This window comes from Aspergillus sclerotioniger, assembly GCF_003184525.1.
Source record: "Aspergillus sclerotioniger CBS 115572 chromosome Unknown BO94scaffold_12, whole genome shotgun sequence".
NCBI classification, from domain to species: Eukaryota; Fungi; Ascomycota; class Eurotiomycetes; order Eurotiales; family Aspergillaceae; genus Aspergillus; species Aspergillus sclerotioniger.
In genome coordinates this window covers 977,922-994,998 of record NW_020291002.1, presented here as the reverse complement: position 1 = coordinate 994,998, position 17,077 = coordinate 977,922, and the positions used below count along the sequence as shown (strand labels likewise).

At 55.1% G+C, this 17,077-nt stretch overlaps 9 protein-coding genes across 9 annotated transcripts; 6 read left to right on the top strand and 3 right to left on the bottom strand.

The window, feature by feature from the left end:
• Window positions 1–221: 221 nt before the first annotated feature.
• On the bottom strand, window positions 222–1,466 carry BO94DRAFT_464622 (asparaginase ahrA; the record flags this gene model as incomplete). The annotated part of the gene is made up of 3 exons (XM_025608074.1): window positions 222–491; window positions 550–1,250; window positions 1,301–1,466. The coding sequence occupies 3 exons, from the start codon at window positions 1,464–1,466 to the stop codon at window positions 222–224; spliced, it is 1,137 nt and encodes a 378-aa protein (XP_025468254.1).
• BO94DRAFT_54259 (uncharacterized protein) lies at window positions 1,300–2,196 on the top strand. Its single transcript, XM_025613100.1, has one exon. The coding sequence runs from the start codon at window positions 1,524–1,526 to the stop codon at window positions 2,022–2,024; it is 501 nt and encodes a 166-aa protein (XP_025468253.1). The 5' UTR covers window positions 1,300–1,523; the 3' UTR covers window positions 2,025–2,196.
• BO94DRAFT_54258 (asparaginase) lies at window positions 2,197–3,658 on the bottom strand. The gene has a single exon (XM_025613098.1). The coding sequence runs from the start codon at window positions 3,432–3,434 to the stop codon at window positions 2,370–2,372; it is 1,065 nt and encodes a 354-aa protein (XP_025468252.1). The 5' UTR covers window positions 3,435–3,658; the 3' UTR covers window positions 2,197–2,369.
• A 203-nt stretch (window positions 3,659–3,861) lies between these two features.
• On the top strand, window positions 3,862–5,287 carry BO94DRAFT_54209 (purine and uridine phosphorylase). The gene is made up of 2 exons (XM_025613073.1): window positions 3,862–4,911; window positions 4,963–5,287. The coding sequence occupies exons 1-2, from the start codon at window positions 3,912–3,914 to the stop codon at window positions 5,151–5,153; spliced, it is 1,191 nt and encodes a 396-aa protein (XP_025468251.1). The 5' UTR covers window positions 3,862–3,911; the 3' UTR covers window positions 5,154–5,287.
• A 947-nt stretch (window positions 5,288–6,234) lies between these two features.
• Window positions 6,235–7,041, top strand: BO94DRAFT_585257 (uncharacterized protein; the record flags this gene model as incomplete). Its single annotated transcript, XM_025615682.1, has 1 exon — window positions 6,235–7,041. One exon carries the CDS (start codon window positions 6,235–6,237, stop codon window positions 7,039–7,041), a length of 807 nt encoding a protein of 268 aa, XP_025468250.1.
• Window positions 7,042–7,625: 584 nt separating this feature from the next.
• BO94DRAFT_54165 (phosphoesterase superfamily protein) lies at window positions 7,626–9,202 on the top strand. The gene is made up of 2 exons (XM_025613051.1): window positions 7,626–8,348; window positions 8,396–9,202. The coding sequence occupies exons 1-2, from the start codon at window positions 7,788–7,790 to the stop codon at window positions 9,194–9,196; spliced, it is 1,362 nt and encodes a 453-aa protein (XP_025468249.1). The 5' UTR covers window positions 7,626–7,787; the 3' UTR covers window positions 9,197–9,202.
• An 862-nt stretch (window positions 9,203–10,064) lies between these two features.
• BO94DRAFT_465028 (MFS general substrate transporter) lies at window positions 10,065–11,698 on the bottom strand (the record flags this gene model as incomplete). The annotated part of the gene is made up of 3 exons (XM_025608096.1): window positions 10,065–10,737; window positions 10,787–11,155; window positions 11,205–11,698. 3 exons carry the CDS (start codon window positions 11,696–11,698, stop codon window positions 10,065–10,067), a joined length of 1,536 nt encoding a protein of 511 aa, XP_025468248.1.
• A 622-nt stretch (window positions 11,699–12,320) lies between these two features.
• BO94DRAFT_574884 (Creatinase/aminopeptidase) lies at window positions 12,321–14,118 on the top strand (the record flags this gene model as incomplete). The annotated part of the gene is made up of 7 exons (XM_025615046.1): window positions 12,321–12,593; window positions 12,620–13,052; window positions 13,102–13,200; window positions 13,247–13,328; window positions 13,374–13,482; window positions 13,532–13,691; window positions 13,752–14,118. 7 exons carry the CDS (start codon window positions 12,321–12,323, stop codon window positions 13,943–13,945), a joined length of 1,350 nt encoding a protein of 449 aa, XP_025468247.1. The 3' UTR covers window positions 13,946–14,118.
• A 504-nt stretch (window positions 14,119–14,622) lies between these two features.
• On the top strand, window positions 14,623–17,004 carry BO94DRAFT_565675 (Zn(II)2Cys6 transcription factor; the record flags this gene model as incomplete). The annotated part of the gene is made up of 5 exons (XM_025614508.1): window positions 14,623–15,396; window positions 15,469–15,864; window positions 15,889–16,142; window positions 16,164–16,831; window positions 16,976–17,004. 5 exons carry the CDS (start codon window positions 14,623–14,625, stop codon window positions 17,002–17,004), a joined length of 2,121 nt encoding a protein of 706 aa, XP_025468246.1.
• Between the last annotated feature and the right edge of the window lie 73 nt (window positions 17,005–17,077).

The window sequence follows — 17,077 nt, the reverse complement described above, 5'->3', positions numbered from 1 at the left end:
CACTAGTGGTCTTCTGGCACCGTATTATAGTAGCTTGGTTGTTTGGTGGAAACAGGCTGTATATCTGTCACCATGGTACAATGATAGCCTCCAGTTGAACTGGGCTTACTAGAGTGAGTTAGGAAAGTGTATCGCTCGCTATTGTCAGACACTTCTATGGATCATTAAAATTATAGAGTCATTAACATCACAGTCGCCGTTATCTCACATCCACACCACATCTATGCATCAGTGCCCAGGGCAAACACATTGGCAATCTCAGTGATGTTCTTACCCTCTGCCAGCAACAGTCCCAACAGGATGCGAGACTTTTGCGGGTTCAGGTACCCACTGGCAATATGGGTAGCGGTCTCGCTGCTAATATCCGACAAAGGCACCTCGCCGTTGACAGTGCGCATACTTTGCACGACGGGAATTTCCAGACGGTTGAGGACATCCTCGATGGCGTCGTTGAATGAAGTGGTGACTCCTCCGGCTCCGGCTCCGGCGACCTAGGTTCATTAGTACATGCCAAATATCAATGCGTGTGTTATCTGGAGGTGAACTCACCACAATGCCCTCAGCACCGCTCTCAATAGCGTTATACAAGGTATCATTATGCATATCCTCGTACGAGAAAAGAATATCCACCCGAGGAATCTCAGTCACATTGGTGATATTAAAAGCCACCTTACCGGTGGGTTTGACAGGAGGATAGAAGAAGAATGGAGTGTCGGAGATCATCTCGCCCAGGTAACCCATTTCCATGGCCTTGAAGGTGTCCATGGCGTTGGCGTTGGTCTTGGTGACGTAATAGGCTGAGGCGATGCGGTCGTTCATGACTACCATGGCGCCGCGCTCGCGGGACTTGGGGGAGGCAGCTACCATGACACCCTCGAGGAGGTTGAAGGGTCCGTCGGCGGAGATGGCGGTGGATGGACGCATAGCACCGACGATGACCACGGGCTTGCCACAGTTGATGGTGGCGTCCATGAAGAAGGCCGTTTCTTCGAGAGTGTCGGTTCCGTGGGTGATGACTGCTCCGGCCATGGTGGGGTCGTCGCACACGACCCGGTTGATCTCTTTGGACATGGAGATGAGGATGTCGGAGGTGACGTCTTCGCTGCCGACATTGGCGACCTGCACGCCGGCAACGTTGGCGACGTCGAGCATGGAGGGGACGGCGTCGATGAGGGCCAAGACGCCGACGGCACCAGAGGTGTAGCCGGTCGTGGCGGTGGAGCTGGAGTCAGACCCGGCGATGGTGCCTCCTAGGATGGAGGTTAGATACTGGTCATGGAGGGGTGACGGAAGTACAAACCTGTAGCGAAGATGGTCACATTGGGTAGAGTAGTGTTCATCTGAGTGAAATTGAGGCCGTTGGCATTGGTGAAGACGTAGGTCTCGTTGGTGCCCCGGGGATAGAGCAAGGGCGAGGCCGACCCGAGGGTGGCCAGGGCCGAGAGAAGAAGCGGCTTGAGGGTCATGGTGTAGATCGATGATGTGAGTTGAATGTTGGTGTGCTGCTGATATCCTGCAGCGACATGATCATTTTATACCCCATCGTGGACTACCACTTGGCAGACGTATCCGGTATCAGACGGATGTTTACTTCTGAGGGTCTGAGATATCATCATCATAATCCTCTGGTGGACTTGTTATCGAGTCCCCACACGGGCTTATCAGGAACCCTGCAGGTGGAGCCGGCATTGGGTAGGCTTCTTCTCCAAGTTCAAGTTCAGGGACCCGGTGGGCCTAATAGTGATGGACCGATAACGGATGGCATTGATAACGGGGATGCCGATATCGGCCTCCCAGCGATAAGCAATAGTCGGAAGGTCCAAACGAGATTCTGGGAATATTCTCCACGAGGAGGATCCACCGATGGGGAATCATGCAGAGCGCTGTCATTATGTGATGGGATTAGGCAACCCTGGTGCGTGTTCCCCACAGGTCAATCCGGGGACTGCTCAATCCCGTGGCTTCCAGAAGCTCGGCATGACAACAGTATCTTATCAGCATTGGCAAGTATGCCAGTCTCATGACTGCTATGGATGACATCGTTCATGCAGGTAACCTTATCATCCCGGGGGTTCCACAGGCTTCCAGACTAAGCATCCGTAGGTTTACTACACAGTACATAGGCATGGAATTCCATCGTCCCTTGTTGACTGAACCAATTCATGGCCAGTGATCGCATTAAACAGACGTGCCAGGGTTTGTATGTGCTATATCCAAGTTGACGTCTGAGGTCTGAGGTCTGTCTAGATATCGCATTGCTGGCAGGCTTGATAGACGGCAGACCACTCTGAGAGGTCATTCAGGGACTAGTTCGTACACCTCATATCTCACTGTTCATAAAACGACCGGAACTATGAGAAATGCAGATACTAAACCGACAACATCTGAAACTGGTGTGAAGTTTGTCCCGTAACAACACCAGCTGTGTTCCGGATCTGCGGTCGATGAAACGCAGCTAGTCGCTGCAGCTGGTCGGGAGCAGCGATCTGGAACTGGCCGAGGATCTCGACTACCGCTGCGTAGAGAATGTCCAGGTTCCCGTCCTCAATCTTGACTGCAATCCCAATGGCCCCGTCTGCCCCAAGTCGTCGAGTCTGGTCCGAGGCGCGGAGTCCGACTGCGTAACAGCCATCCGCCCCGACCTTGCCAATCAGAGCCCCAGCGAATGTTTCCATGAGCTCTGTGCAGAACCGACCTGTGCCTCCCACCAACGCTGGATACTGCGCCATGGCATGAAAGATGCGACCCAGGGCCTGTGTTTGTGTGGACGCAGAAACTGATGCGGCGCAGTCCGCGGCGTGAGCGATCCGCGCGTAGATGCGAGCCAAATGATGGAGTGCAAAAGCTGGGGCGGGTAGGTTGCAACCGTCGATGGCCCATTGAGCGCCGTCCTGCTCTAGACCCGCTAGTTCCTCCACAACGTCCTTGACCTGTCGCTGAAAGGGATGATCCGCCTGGTGGTAATCAGCGGTTGGTGCTCCAATGGCTTTGGCGCCCGCTAGCATCCCAGCATGCTTGCCGGAGCAGTTGTTGCAGATGCCCGTCGGGATAAAGTCGTGCTTGATCCAGGTACGATTGACAGCCTCCGAGATAGCTGGATGACCCCCACAGCGAAGATCCCCTTCGTCCAGGAGGGCCTTGGCCAGCATGCCTCGTGCGCGGGCAATGTGGTGATCCTCGCTGCTGTGGGAGGCGCACATCAGGGCCAGATCCTCCTCGTCGAACCCGAACTGCTCGACGGCGCCGGTCTGAAGAATGGCCAGGACCTGGGCGGGTTTGGCTGCCGACCGGGCCAGAGTGATTCGCTTGGGATTGCCGACCCCATACAGAATGCGACCGGTGGCATCGGTCACCACGGCATGTACCTGGTGTCGGTTCTCGATGACGCTCCCGCGGTTGGTCACCACATAGTTGTTGGTCGTCGACACGGTCATGCTGGAGTCTGGCCCGAGGTCACTGAAACTGGATCCTGGTCCAGGGATTCCTGGCCGAACGAGTCCATTTTATCTGTACTCCTGGCTTCATTTTGTATGGCTTCACGACTGGAGCCAAATTGCCCCTTTGGGAAAGTGGGCCAGAAGAGACTAGGCCGTTTCGGGTGCGCGGTTGCGATCCGGTCAAAAGAGGGTTTGGGTATTAGGGGGCCAAAACACAATTCTACTGCTGATGCTCAGTGGAAGTTGCTGACGGAATTTGGGGAGGAAATCGTCATCGCGTGCGGCATCACCTGATCAGCAGGAGATTCCTATTCACCTGAGGCTCCAAGGCTTCAAGGCTCCAAGGCACGAAGCGAGAATGGGAAGTAAGTGCCAAGAAGGCGTCAGCCTTGCATCCTCGCATCTCGCATCCTCGCATCCTCGGCCACTTCCATTTGGCAAGATGTCAGCAGATTGTATCCTGCGGTCCTCATCATGTCGGGCAAGGACATGCTGTCCCATGATGACTTCGCCGTGGGTTGGATCTGCACCCTGCCGCTGGAGATGACGGCCGCCAAAGCCGTCCTCGACCACGAGTATCCCAGGCTACCACAACCCGAGCATGATCACAATACATATGTGCTCGGACGCGTCTCCGGGCATAATCTGGTCATCACATGTCTCCCATCTGGAATTTACGGCACCACAGCGGCGACGGCGGTGGTCAACCAGATGCTATCCACCTTTCGGTCCCTCCGCTTTGGCCTCATGGTCGGCATCGGTGAAGGCGTTCCATCCCCTACCGCCGACGTCAGGCTGGGCGATGTCGTCGTGAGCAAGCCAACTGCCGGTCTCCCTGGAGTGATCCAATACGACTATGGCAAGACGGTTGCTTCGGGGCGCTTTCAGCAGACCGGGGCTCTCAACAAGCCGCCCCTGGTGCTTCTATCCGTGCTGTCATCGCTGGAGGCAGATCGCCTGGCAGGAGGCTGCGGCAACGACTCCCATGACAAGATCATGACGGATGCTCGGATCGCTGTCAAGGACCTGACCGTGTTTCGCTATCCCGGTGCCGAGCACGATTGGCTCTTCCATGCCTCCTACGACCACGATCCTTGCTTCGAATTCTGTGCCGAGTGCGACCCAGACCGACAGGTAAGACGCCAACCTCGAGCCTCACCCACGCCGGTCGTGCATTATGGCAACATTGCATCGGGAAATCAGATCATGAAGCATGGCCTCACGCGCGATCGCATAGCCCAGACCGCACATGGCATCTTGTGTTTCGAGATGGAGGCGGCGGGGATTATGGATCTCCTTCCGTGTCTCGTCATCAGAGGCATCTGTGACTATTCGGACTCCCACAAGAACAAGGAGTGGCAGGGGTTTGCGGCCTTGACCGCCGCCGCCTATGCAAAGGAGCTGTTGGCCAAGATTCCCGTCCTTCGGGTGGAGGCATCCACGGTGATCAAGGCCCCGGGTCCAGGGACCAGTAGTATGTACACCTTGTACCCCCTGCGAACGGTCCCTGACAGCGAAGAAGCAGATTTATTCGAGGTTCGCTTCGACACAATTGACATTCCACGGTCCGTCATTTGCGTGGGCCGGGAAGCGGAGCTTGCGATGGTGTCCCAGAGTCTTCGTTCGGGGAAATCTCGAGGCATCGTCAGCTTATCCGGGATGGGAGGGATCGGGAAGACCCAAGTCTCGATCGAGTACACCATGCGCCACTGGTAGAACTACTCATCGGTATTCTGGTTTGACGCCAGCAGTGCGGACAAGCTCTACTCCAGCTATGTACAAGCGGCCAAGCGGATCATGCTCGATCATCCAGCCGATGAGTCTCTGGGAAAGACCATGAAGAAAGGCGATCGGCATGATTGCGTGGTGGCAGTCAACAATTAGCTGAGCCGCCCTTCGAACAATCGGTGGTTGCTCATCTACGATGGCTACGAGCTTCCCGTGAGCGGGCTCGATGACAAAACTCGAGCCGTCGACATTGCGATGCTCTTGCCTCTGAGCAAGCAGGGTCACATTATCATCACGACCCGAAATTACGATATTGGGATCGGTCTCCCGATCCAGGTGAGGAAACTGACCGCCATGAATGACAGCCTCACGCTTCTGGCTCATGTATCCGGACGACCGAATCTACAAGACGGCAGGTACCCGGATGAGCCTGATAAGTCTCTTTATGAATGACTGACCGATGCTATGCAGACCCTATAGCATAGAACTATAAGCCCAGTTGGACGGGCTGCCACTCGCCATCGTGTCTGCTGGGTCCTATCTCAAGCAGAGTGTGGTGACTTGCCGCGAGTATCTCCAAATGTACAAAGATTCTTGGCTGCAGTTGCAACAGCTAGCTCCGCAGCCCGCTTCGCTCGAAGAAAAGTCCCTGCATACAACGTGGAAACTCATATTACACAAAATTAAGCGGCAGCACGTGCATACGGCCCTACTTCTTCAGCGGTGGATAGCTTATGATAGCAACGATCTCTGGTATGATCTCTTCCACAGCATCCTCGGACCCGAACCAGGGCTTGCCCCCTTCTTATTTGATCCAGCCATGGCTGTATTAAGTAGTTACGGCTGGGTCGAGCCCGCTCCTGACCCGCAAGGCGACTCTCGACAAGCCCGGGGATATAGCCTTCAAAAGTGCCTTCATACCTGGCTGCAAACGAGGACGACTTCGCACCTGATATTGATGTGATGATGCATGATGCCGTATGGACTATTTGTGCCTATCAGCTTCAGCTGGCCCCCAAGTCCGTGTTCTCAGTGACCTCTCCTGACACATACCGCCGTCTTTACCCCCATGCAGATTGATGCCTGGAAGTTTACCTTTCCGGCGGTAGGGATAATTATAAACAACCGCTTAGATGTAAGAATCCAGTTTCTCCTCAAGGAGATCTATCTGTCCTTCAGCTACCGGGGTTCATCGCTCTACACATTCTACCTTGATCAGCTGGGCCAGCCATACGTCGAAAAACAACACCTAGCCAAGGCCGAGGATCTATTCTGTCTGATACTCGAGAAACTCGAGATGAAAAAAGATCGGTTGAGCAAGGAAGGGCAAGAGCTGCTGTCTGGGGTGTATTACTGCTATGGGTTCATCCTGAAACGCTCCCAGCGGCTTTCGATGGCGCGCCGAATGTTTCAATTGTCCCTCGAGGGCAGCAACTCCGAAAATACATCAGGTCATATCGTAAAATATGAGGAATCGAACAGCCGACGCAGGACACACACTCGGACATATCTACTAGGTCTAAGCGCGATGGAAAAGTTGGAGGGGAGGGGAACTTTCCTCTGGGCAATTCTTATAGTATTCCACAGCGGGATGGGGTTCCTGCTCTATCTCGACGAAGACTCCATGAAGAGCACCCTGCTGAACGGACTGCTGCTCTTTCCGAGGCCAATGCTGTTCTTTTCCCTATTGGCCTTGCATTTGCTGCAACGGTGGAAAACCTTGGTGCTGTGGATTGTCGGACATGTTTGTTTTCAGGTGTATTACTCGTCGACGCCATCCACACTGGACTGGGTGGCGTATATCTGCGGAACATTTGGAGAGATGCTCTGTCTTGTAGTCTTGATGCCTCTGCTATTGTATGAAGGCCTCTATTAAACCAGGGTTGGGGTTTGTTCCTGAGGAATCGGAGCGGGCCGGAAGCTACCGTCAGCCGGGTTTCTCCGGTCGGTTTGATTCCTCAGGGATCAGGGTGTCTATCCATCACTCAACAACCCCCTCACAGTGCACCAAGTTCTCACAGCCGACCTGGCAGGTCGGCTCTTGACCATTCGGCTTGTCGCCGAAGCCAGCAGGTCCTAAGAATCCTCCCGTCCAATCATGCCCGCCCGGACACGCACGGGGCTGTCGATCCCCGCGTCTCGCTTGCACCGTGAATAATGCATCCAGGATGGCGTCCCGTGGGGAGCCCCCAGGCCCTCATCGGTCGGACAGCGTCGCACTGGCAGCTCCACGGGATCTGTCTGGAGCCCTTTCACCAATCTGCTCGCCCCTATTGTTAAGACCATCCCCTCCACCATCCGGCACCCGACCTCGCAACCAGCCGCGGAGGCTGCCCCTCGTGCCCCTGCAGATCGACCCCATTGGTGACGGATCAACGGCCATGGATTCTGACTGTCTGTCGGGCGAATCCCGAGGCCGGACGCCTACTTGCTATCCTGCAGCTGGACCATCTCATGGATGGAGAACACACCATGCCAAGTCCATTGCCTCCCCGCACGTGGGATCCAGCGAGGAAGGAGCATTCACAGCAGCAATGCAATCCAGCTATAAGATGACAGTCGTTGGCCTCCCCGCTATGGTTGTAGGCACAGTAACCGTTTCAGCTTCTCAATCCCGTCACGATGCATCCCAGTGCCCTCGTCGGCCTCTTGGCCTTTGCCGCCGCGGCGGCAGCTATTCCTACCCAGTCCGGACGCGCTCACTCGGACCACTCCATCCAAAACCTCAAGTCCAAAATTAAGAGTGTGGTGGTGCTGGTGATGGAAAACCGCTCCGTCGACAACCTGCTGGGAGGCCAGACCATCCAAGGCCTGGAGAACCCCATCAACAATGGGCCCTACTGTAATCCATACAACGTCACCGACCTTTCCAAGGGCATTGTCTGCAGTGCTGCCAGGGACTACGACTCCGTGACGGATGACCCCGATCACGCAGTCTACGGAAACAACTTCGAGTTCTACGGCACCTTCAATCCAGAGAACAGCGACATCGCCCGGGGGAAACTGATCCCGAGCCAGGAAGGCTTCGTCCAAGAGCAGCTGCGTCTCTATAGCGCCGATGCGAACCGGACGAAGCTGTCCACTCAGGTCATGAACTACTACACCGAGGACCAGGTGCCGGTCCTCACCACTCTGGTGCAGAATTACGTGGCATTCAACCACTGGCACTCGGACATCCCTGGCGTACGTGATGAACCAATTCTTCCCCGAATCCTACTAACTGAACGCAGCCGACGGATCCCAACCGTGCCGCACTCGTGTCCGGGACTTCTTATGGCCATGGAGACAATGACGACGCCTTCAGCGAGCATGCCTTTCCTCAACGCTCCATTTTCCAGCAGCTGACCGAGACCGGCCACTCATGGATCAACTACTATGACACCGCAGGTGGCACCGGTCCAGATGCCGGCTTCTTCAACTGGACCTACGCTACTAGCAACACGGATAAGATTCAGCCGCTAGCCAACTTCTACACCGATGCTGCCGCTGGCTCTCTACCCGAGTTCACCTACATCAACCCCTCGTGCTGTGGGGTGGGCACCAACTCTATGCATCCGAGCGGGCTGATCTCCGATGGCGAGAAGTTGATCAAGGACGTGTACGATGCACTCCGCGCGGGTCCTCAGTGGAATGAGACACTGTTCATTCTGAGCTTTGACGAGACCGGGGGTTTCCACGACCACGTTCCCCCGCCGCTGGCTCCCCGGCCAGACAACCTGACCTACACGGCCACCGCCCCCAGCGGGGAGAGCTATACCTTCGAGTTCAACCGACTGGGCGGACGAATTCCCACCTTGCTGATCTCGCCGTGGGTCGGCAAGGGGTATGTAGAGCAGAAGGGGATGACTGTCGAGGGTAAAACGGTATCCTACTCCGCCTCGTCCATTCTCCGCACGCTGGGCTACCTATGGGACTTTAAGCCTTTCACCCCGCGTGTCGAGTATGCCCCATCATTCGAGCATCTCATCCAGAAACGTGCACGGAATGACACCCCGACTACCCTCCCTACTCCAGTTCCGTTCCGACAGTAGACAAAATTGCTGTCAGTGTTGACTGGTTAAATCTATCGTGTACATGAATTCTCGCCAGGTTTGCGGGACTGATAATGATAGAACGGAATACTTGCTATGATTGACGATAATACCAATATTCTTGTCTCGATTAAACCTCCACTGCTTCTGCGGGAGCATTGGCCCCATGGCATATGTAGCTTATATCCCCTTAAATCTACTTCTGCGGCCCGTATCAATTTGACTCACTGCCCAATTGACTCGAACTATACCGTGGCCCTACTTTCTAACCCCAGGACAAAGTAAACCAGTCCAATTTCTACCATCACGTCCCCTTTCACAATCCATCTGACCTAAACACGGATAGCCCGTCCAGGTAGCACAACGCATCAGAAGCGCTATTTGTACGGTAGCACAAAGATTCTCATGACATGGCAGGCGAAGCTTCTAGAACTAAACACGGAGATCATATGAGAGGATGAAAGAAAATTGAACGAGGTTGGCGTGTGCATCACAGCAAATTCCTCCTGCTATAGACAGTGTGTAACGATAAAGAATACATTGCCAAACACACCTGGGATGGTCCTTCAGACTTTTCTTATCGTGGGTTGTCGTAGAGAGTAAGAGCAAGAGGACAGATCATGCTGTGCATGTCGACATAACTGGGAATCTATCAGCACAATTGGTCCAACTTGTATATCCTGGTTGTTTTCCCCATGGCTTTTGGTGTATTCATTGAAAGGTGAGTGATGATGTCGCTTCCAATAGCAGGTGATCTCATAGTTAGGAGAAGACTGCCATTACAATTATACGATAGGAGTATCTTCACGTGGTAGAGGTCTTAGCTAGACAGGATAGATAAGTAAAAAGTGACAGAGAGTGTTCGGGACTACGCCTGCACGGCCTTGGATTCCAGCTCATGCCCCTGGCTATCAGCGGTGCCCCATTGCACATCGCTGTAGCCATTGGTGGCCAGATAAGCTTTCCAGGCCTGATCCTCGTTATCCAATGCATTGTCTGTATCCTGGAACACGAACCATGCCAGCAACCCTCCCAGCACGGCGAATCCCGATCCAATGAGAAACACGGCCTGCGTGCCTCGAGATTCATCATCGCCCCAGCTCGCTAGGATGGGCTTGAAGACCGCGGTCCCAATGGCAGCCCCCGCCTTGCTCCATGCCGCCGCAAATCCCACGGCGTGGCCGCGGATGGCGGTCGGAAAGCTTTCACTGGCCGTTACCACGATGGTCGATCCAGGTCCCACCTCTCCCAGCGTAAGGAACACCCCGTACAGCACGATGAACAACGGCAGTGACTTTTCGATGGGACCCAGGGCGCCACCCAGGATAAAGCCCAAGGCTGCCTGGAGGAAGTACCCCAACGCCATGGTTCGCCGCCGCCCGATCCGATCGGACAGGAATCCGCCAATGAATGCTCCGGGGATGTAGAAACAGTTGATAAGAGTGCCCCAGGCCATTGTTAGCGCAAGAGACGAGGTCGGGTTCACGCGATCGACGATTGTCGAGGAAAAGAGACCAAAGGGGTACGAGATATAATTGTAACTAGCGTACGTTAAGATCGCCATCTGTTAATACCACGGGTGTCACTTACATGAACCAGGAGCCACAGGTGCCTAGCAAAGGCCGCCAGTACCGCTTCAATGCCAACCAGTAGGGGACGGGCTGCTTCTGCATCGCACTCTTGCGATAGGCGGAGCTGACTGCCATCCGATAGCGGAACCAGAAGATAGACAGCGGTGGGATGACCCCAAGGGCTAACGAAATCCGCCAGACAGCTTCATAGTGACGAATCTGCTGGTGGAAGCAGAGCAGCAGCAGGAGAGGGACAAGAGCGCCGAACGCGAACCCAAGAGATGCCGACAGGTCGGAGATCATCGCGAAGATAAACCCTCGCTTATTGCGGACGGCCTTTTCTTCATCGGTTGCTTCTGCAGCGCCGGCTCCAGCGACTGGATACTCCCTGAGCAATGTGTGAGCAATGACTACACCAAGGCTGGTATGGCACTCACCCGCCTGCACCTACGCCAGCGATGCCTCGCGCGACAATCAACATCCAGAACATTCCTTCGTGATTTGTTCCGCTCGCCGCAGCACTCAGAACGATCCCCAGCACCAGGATGACCGTGGTTAAGACCGCGCCGGCCTTGCGGCCCACCTTATCCGACACATACCCAAACGACAACATCCCGATAATCATGCCCACCATAAAGGCATTGGACAAACGGGATGCCACGGAGGTGGTGAGGGAATTTGGGTAGATGACCTCCATGATCAGCTCGAGATTGCCGATGATGGATGCATTGAACCCGTCGGAGCCAATGGCCAGTCCGGAGAAGACGATCATCAACAAGACGGAGAGCTTCGAGGTCTTGCGATCATGGGTGTCCTCGGCCACCTCATCGGAAACATGGGATACTTGCACCTGTGCATGCTTGGGAGGATGAGTAGATTCAGCCGCCTGGGTCGGGTGTCCGCTCTGACTGGGAACGGTCTCGATAGCCATCTTGCTCATAACGCCCAGCAATGGCACGAGGAAAATGGAAACACACCCCACCATGACGAGGCACCTGTATTTATCTCGGTTGGCCCAGCGTATCTATGCCGGCTGTCGGCCGATCCGCACCTGTCTGTCTCCCGAGCTGCTGCCCAGATATCTGATAAGCCCTGGCTCGCGTGGCTTATCCAGTCCGCGGCACGACTGTCGGATCAACCGCGAGTCGCTGATAAGCCCGATCCTGGTTGGGTCTCTGGTTGGCGAAGAGACAGCCATGGCGAAGCGGGGAATCTCGAGCTAGCATCATCCTTAGCTTGTTTCCCCTCTTTTAAAGACGCCGGGCCCAGGATCTGCGTGCGCTCGGATCCTGCCCGAGGGCTGCAGACGCACCGCGATAAAAGCGATTCTCTGGACGGCACAGGATTCATTAATCTTCACAACGCCATGTTGGACAAGCAGGCCTATTCGCCCTTCTTGGAGGAGGGCAGACCTCTCCCACGTCGTAAACCCCAAGAGCACTCGAGAGCTATCTTGCGTTGTGTAGCTGCAATTGCTTCACTCTTCCTCGGATTCTACACTATCTTCCCGGTAGGTGTGCTTCAAAGATAGGCATCGACAACGGATCCTGACCATGGTCCAGACGCTGCCGTTCTTCAGCTACAGCAATCGGCCATCTCTATCCCGCTACGAGGCATTCGAGAAGTGTTCCATTGACAATCTCCGAGAAACCGGGTACTACTTTCTGGACACGGCAGCCCCAATCACTGTCGAGGAGTTTGAGGAGCGCCGCAACCGCCTCGCGCGGGCTTTGGTGGCCGATGGGGCAGACGCGTTCGTGGTGGAACCAGGCTATACATTCAAATACTATGCGAACGTGAGCCAGCCGGAATGGGAGGTGTGGGAGGTTTGTAATTCCACTCGGCCCACCAGTGCTCCCATGCTCACCTCATTCAGCCCGAGGAGCGCCCGTTCCTTATGGTGGTGCAACCACAATGGCACTCGTCGGGCCAGGTCACCGCGAAAACCACTTTCCTGTCCCCGTCATTTGAAGCTGAGCGAGCCCGGCTCCTCAACATGCCGTTTCTGGAGCCGATCGAGATCATCCCCTGGGAAGAACACTGGAGCCCGTACGACACATTGAAGAACTCGGTGATCTTCTCGGCTCTTGACCGGACCCCTCGTCTCATGGTGGACGAGGAAATGCGCGACTTCATCCAACGGGGACTTGGCCAGGTGGGCATCGAAATCTTTGGGTTGATGGGGGAAGTCGAGAGAGTGCGACAGATCAAATCCGATGCAGAGGTGGGCATTCTCCGCGCCGTGAACACCGGGACCGTGGAAGCTGTCCGGCAGATGCGCAAATGTAGGAACCTCCGGGTCATATCCGATGTGTGGACGTTAATCTGAGCCAGGCCTTTACCCCGGGCTGACGGAAAACGAGATCGCGACCGTGTTGGACAACACCCTACGCTCGGCCGGCTTGGAGCCCTTCTTCGACATTGTCTTATTCGGTATGTCTCGATCACTCCAAGGCGTATTCAGGCTGACTGGACGTAGACGAGAACGCCGCGAACCCACATGGAGGTACCAACGGCTCGAAGGTGCTTGAGCCGGAGACTTTTGTCCTGATCGACGTCGGGTACGTCTGCTCGTTCTCTCCCTGTGCCTTGCTGATTATTTGTAGCGCCCATCTCCTCGGTTACTCGTCGGATATTTGTCGGACATTCTTCCCCCCATTCCTTGATCAGCCGACGGGTGATGCAATCCCAGCGCATCTGAAGGAGAAATTGGAGGTAAGCGCTCTCGTGATCGGATGCGATACAGTTCCGTTGACCTCAGCAGGTATGGGATGTCGTCTTCGAGGCGCAAACGCGATCGATCGGCCAGTTTCAGGTCAACTCTAGCGCGGCCAGCGTCGACATTGCCGCCCGACAGGTGATCACCGAGGCAGGATATGGCGATGCTTTCACCCATCGCGTCGGTCATGGGATTGGTATCAAAGGTGAGTGGTAGGGCGTTGTGGGTCGCGGCCGGTCGGATCAATGCTGACGTGTCAATCTAGCTCATGAAAGCCCGTACCTCAACAAGGGGAACCATGAGACTCCACTGCGAGCGGGGATGACCTTCACCTCGGAGCCAGGCGTGTATCTGGTCGACCAGTTTGGCGTGCGCCACGAGGACATCTTCTTAGTCCAGGAGGGCGCGGAGGCGAAGTTGTTGACCGGTCGTCGGGCGACTGGGCCCTGGGAGCCTTGAAAGTTCCATGATCCGAGGTTGTAGGGAACATGAACGTGTAGGAGGCTAGGAGATGAAGTGGTGGGAGATGGATGCGATGCGCTGGTTGACAGATGCCGGGTCACGCGCGGGATCCCAAATGGGGCTTAGCGTGAAAACCTCAGGCATGTAGGAGACAAACACCAACATTGAGGGGGATGTCAATTCATCACTTGCTCATGTATCCTCGCTGTTTACCTTAACTTGCTTCTTAAGTTTCTCTGTGATGGATTGGTAGATTGCCCTGGATGCAGTGGATTCAGGAAATGCTAGTACCTGACAAACACCTTCGGCTTGGAATAGTTCTAATACTATATATATCTACTGGCTTCCTGTTCTAACTCGGTAAGAACAGCAACGAGAGATGATACTTGCCATCCTTGTGTTGGGAAACAGGCTTGCCAATAACCTCGTAGAATTAGTAACAGGTGAACACCTACCAGCTCAATAGATATGCCTCGATAGACCCACGATGAGCACTGCTCCCTTCCTGCCTCTACCGTTAATCTCATAGTTATCGGAGGACCCCGCACTCCAGCTGAGTCATCCCTGAGTCATCTCGCAGCCCGGCGGAATTCCCTGGCGGAAAAGCGGCGGATTTCAAGTGAGCATCTGCGACAAGCCTTTGGCGTGAGCACCTTGGTCGTTTTGCCAACTAAATGACGGGGAGTGAGAAGGACTCTCCTGCTGCTCGCGCGCGCAAGATCTGCAAGGTGACTCGCGCCTGCGATGCCTGCAAGGCCAAGAAGAAGGCCTGTACCGGCACCATCCCCTGCGCCCCCTGCGCCCATCGCCAGCTGCCCTGCACCTACGACACAGCATACAATCGCGGCGTGGCAACCAGTCCTCCACCCTCATCTTCGCGTACGCGAGACCGGCTGACTCCGGATGTTCAGCCGCAGTCTTCCCCGACCTTCGTTTGGTCCGCAATCTCCGATCGAGCTCAAAGTCCGCGGATAGCTCTTGCATCGCTGCCCAGGAGAGCCCCCCAATCGGCTTTCATCAATGCATCGGAAGAAAGAGGTCCAGCAGAATTGCCTGACCAATACTGGGGCCCGAGTTCCGCCCATTCGTTCTTGGGGCAGGTTGTCCAGGAGCTGCGGGCCACCCCTTCGAAATCTATCACTCTTTCGCGGGACCCCGATGCTCCGTCAACGGTGTCCATCTTTTCGTACGGCGATCGCATCCTGCCGGAGGTCCAGCTGACGGACTTTGCCTGGCCTGACGAGACTAAGGCTCAGAGCCTCATTCGCCGATATTTCGAGTTTGCGGCCCCTACCTACCGTGTGCTGCATCAGCCAACGGTTCAAACGCTGTTGCATCGCCTGTACCCCGACGCACCACAGGGCGACCAATCGGAGATTGGTGATAAACTCGATGTTGCATCCCAGGCAGTCGTACTACTGCTTTTGAGTACGGCAAGCATGTTTCGGGTTGACGAGGATGGGCGAATGAGAGATGCAGACGAGGATGGCTGGCAGAGAAGCGAGCTCTATTATGCTTAGGCTGACCGTCTGCTATCGCTCGAGATGGGAGCCCCTAGTCTGGCCTCCGTCCAAGCGCGATTTCTCATGGTGCTTTATCTGCTGAGCTCCTCTCGAGCACAGAAGGCTTGGTTTACCTTCGGAACAGCAGTCCAGCTGATGATGGCCCTCGGTCTGCACAGCCGTCGAGCGAGAATGCATCATGGCAAGGATGAGGACGTGGTGCAGAAGGAATGTCGGCGGCGCCTAGTCTGGTGTTCATATACCCTGGACAAATACTTGAGCGTGATCCTGGGTCGTCCACGACTTTGGAAAGATGAGGATTTGACCGAAGACCTCCCCACACGGATCAATGACGAGGATCTGACAAGTGGGGAAACGCGCTTATCCAAGCGCGACTGTATGATGGATGCCCCGGTTTTCCATGCTGTGTTGGCCCAGATTCTCACCCAAGCAGCCAAGGAACCCTACGTCCTTACCGGTCTTTCCAATCGGCAGCAGATAAAAACCATCGGAAACTTATGCAGGAAGGTCGCGGACTGGCAGGCTGAACTCCCCCCTTTCCTATCAGGGGTCATTCAGCCCAGCAGTCTGGTCCCGGTTTTTCGCCGCCAACTTACTGTTCTGCAACTAGCCCGACACCATGCCTTGATATTCATCACACGCCCCTTGTTGCTGCGAGACTACGGGCATATGTGGCCTGAACACCAAACCAGTTACGAGCACCATCTCCGCCTTTGTCTAACCGCGGCATCAGACGCGATCGAGCTGATTATGGGATTCGTACGAGATGACGAGTTGTTCCCCGCATTCTGGTATTCGCAGTACATCGCCTTCAATGCTCTATCGGCTATATACATATACCTGATTCAAGTCATGCGGGGCCGTCTGCCCCCTGTGAGTATTGATTTTAACGCGAGCCCTGATCGCGTCTTACACATAGATTTGGTCGAATCCACGTTGTACGGAAGGTCCGAAGACGCGCTGAGGCACCTTGCTGATGCGACCGCTCGGAATGCACCCTCCTGGAAATATAGCGTCATCTTGCAAAGCCTCCGACGCGAGGCCAGGCTGGGACTCCTAACACTGACCACGTACGGCACAGTTGCGGAGGCGACTGATCCACACCACAGGCCCTGCGAACCAACGCATCGCTCTGTTGCACAAGCACGTGAGCCGAGTGTTCGCGACCAGCGTCTGGGAGAAGTACCGGCAAGGGACTATGTATCGGATTCTAATGAGGTGCCGATCACGCCCACAGGGATGGATCCCTCGGTTGACCCAGGCCTACTCGATCCACGGACCCAGTCACTTCTGGATAATTTTGTCAGCGGCGAAGATCCAATCCTTGATTTCTGGCCACAGCTGGATAGCTTGCCTATCAGTAAGTGTTTCACTGGAGCCCCAAAGGACAATCGGCGGTTGCTAACCGACCCAGCATATCCGGGTTGAGGTATGCCTTGACGTGCTTGGCGCACGAAAGGGTGATACCATATCGCAGAAAGAAAAATCTTGGAATTTTTTCCAGTACTTAAATACTATGACCACGATCTGTGACTCTAGGATGAAGTACCCTGAATGATTGATGGACGAGGAAATCAACGGTTCATTGACGGAGATTCCCGCCCTC

Excerpts from the sequence above, each read along its gene's own strand:
- BO94DRAFT_54258 (XM_025613098.1), bottom strand. The coding sequence starts at position 3,434 with ATGACCGTGTCGACGACCAACAACTATGTGGTGACCAACCGCGGGAGC.
- BO94DRAFT_54165 (XM_025613051.1), top strand. The coding sequence starts at position 7,788 with ATGCATCCCAGTGCCCTCGTCGGCCTCTTGGCCTTTGCCGCCGCGGCG. Across the intron at positions 8,349-8,395 it reads GGCACTCGGACATCCCTGGC|CCGACGGATCCCAACCGTGC; the intron begins GTACGTGATGAA and ends AACTGAACGCAG.
- BO94DRAFT_54259 (XM_025613100.1), top strand. The coding sequence starts at position 1,524 with ATGATCATTTTATACCCCATCGTGGACTACCACTTGGCAGACGTATCC.
- BO94DRAFT_54209 (XM_025613073.1), top strand. The coding sequence starts at position 3,912 with ATGTCGGGCAAGGACATGCTGTCCCATGATGACTTCGCCGTGGGTTGG. Across the intron at positions 4,912-4,962 it reads CCCGGGTCCAGGGACCAGTA|ATTTATTCGAGGTTCGCTTC; the intron begins GTATGTACACCT and ends GCGAAGAAGCAG.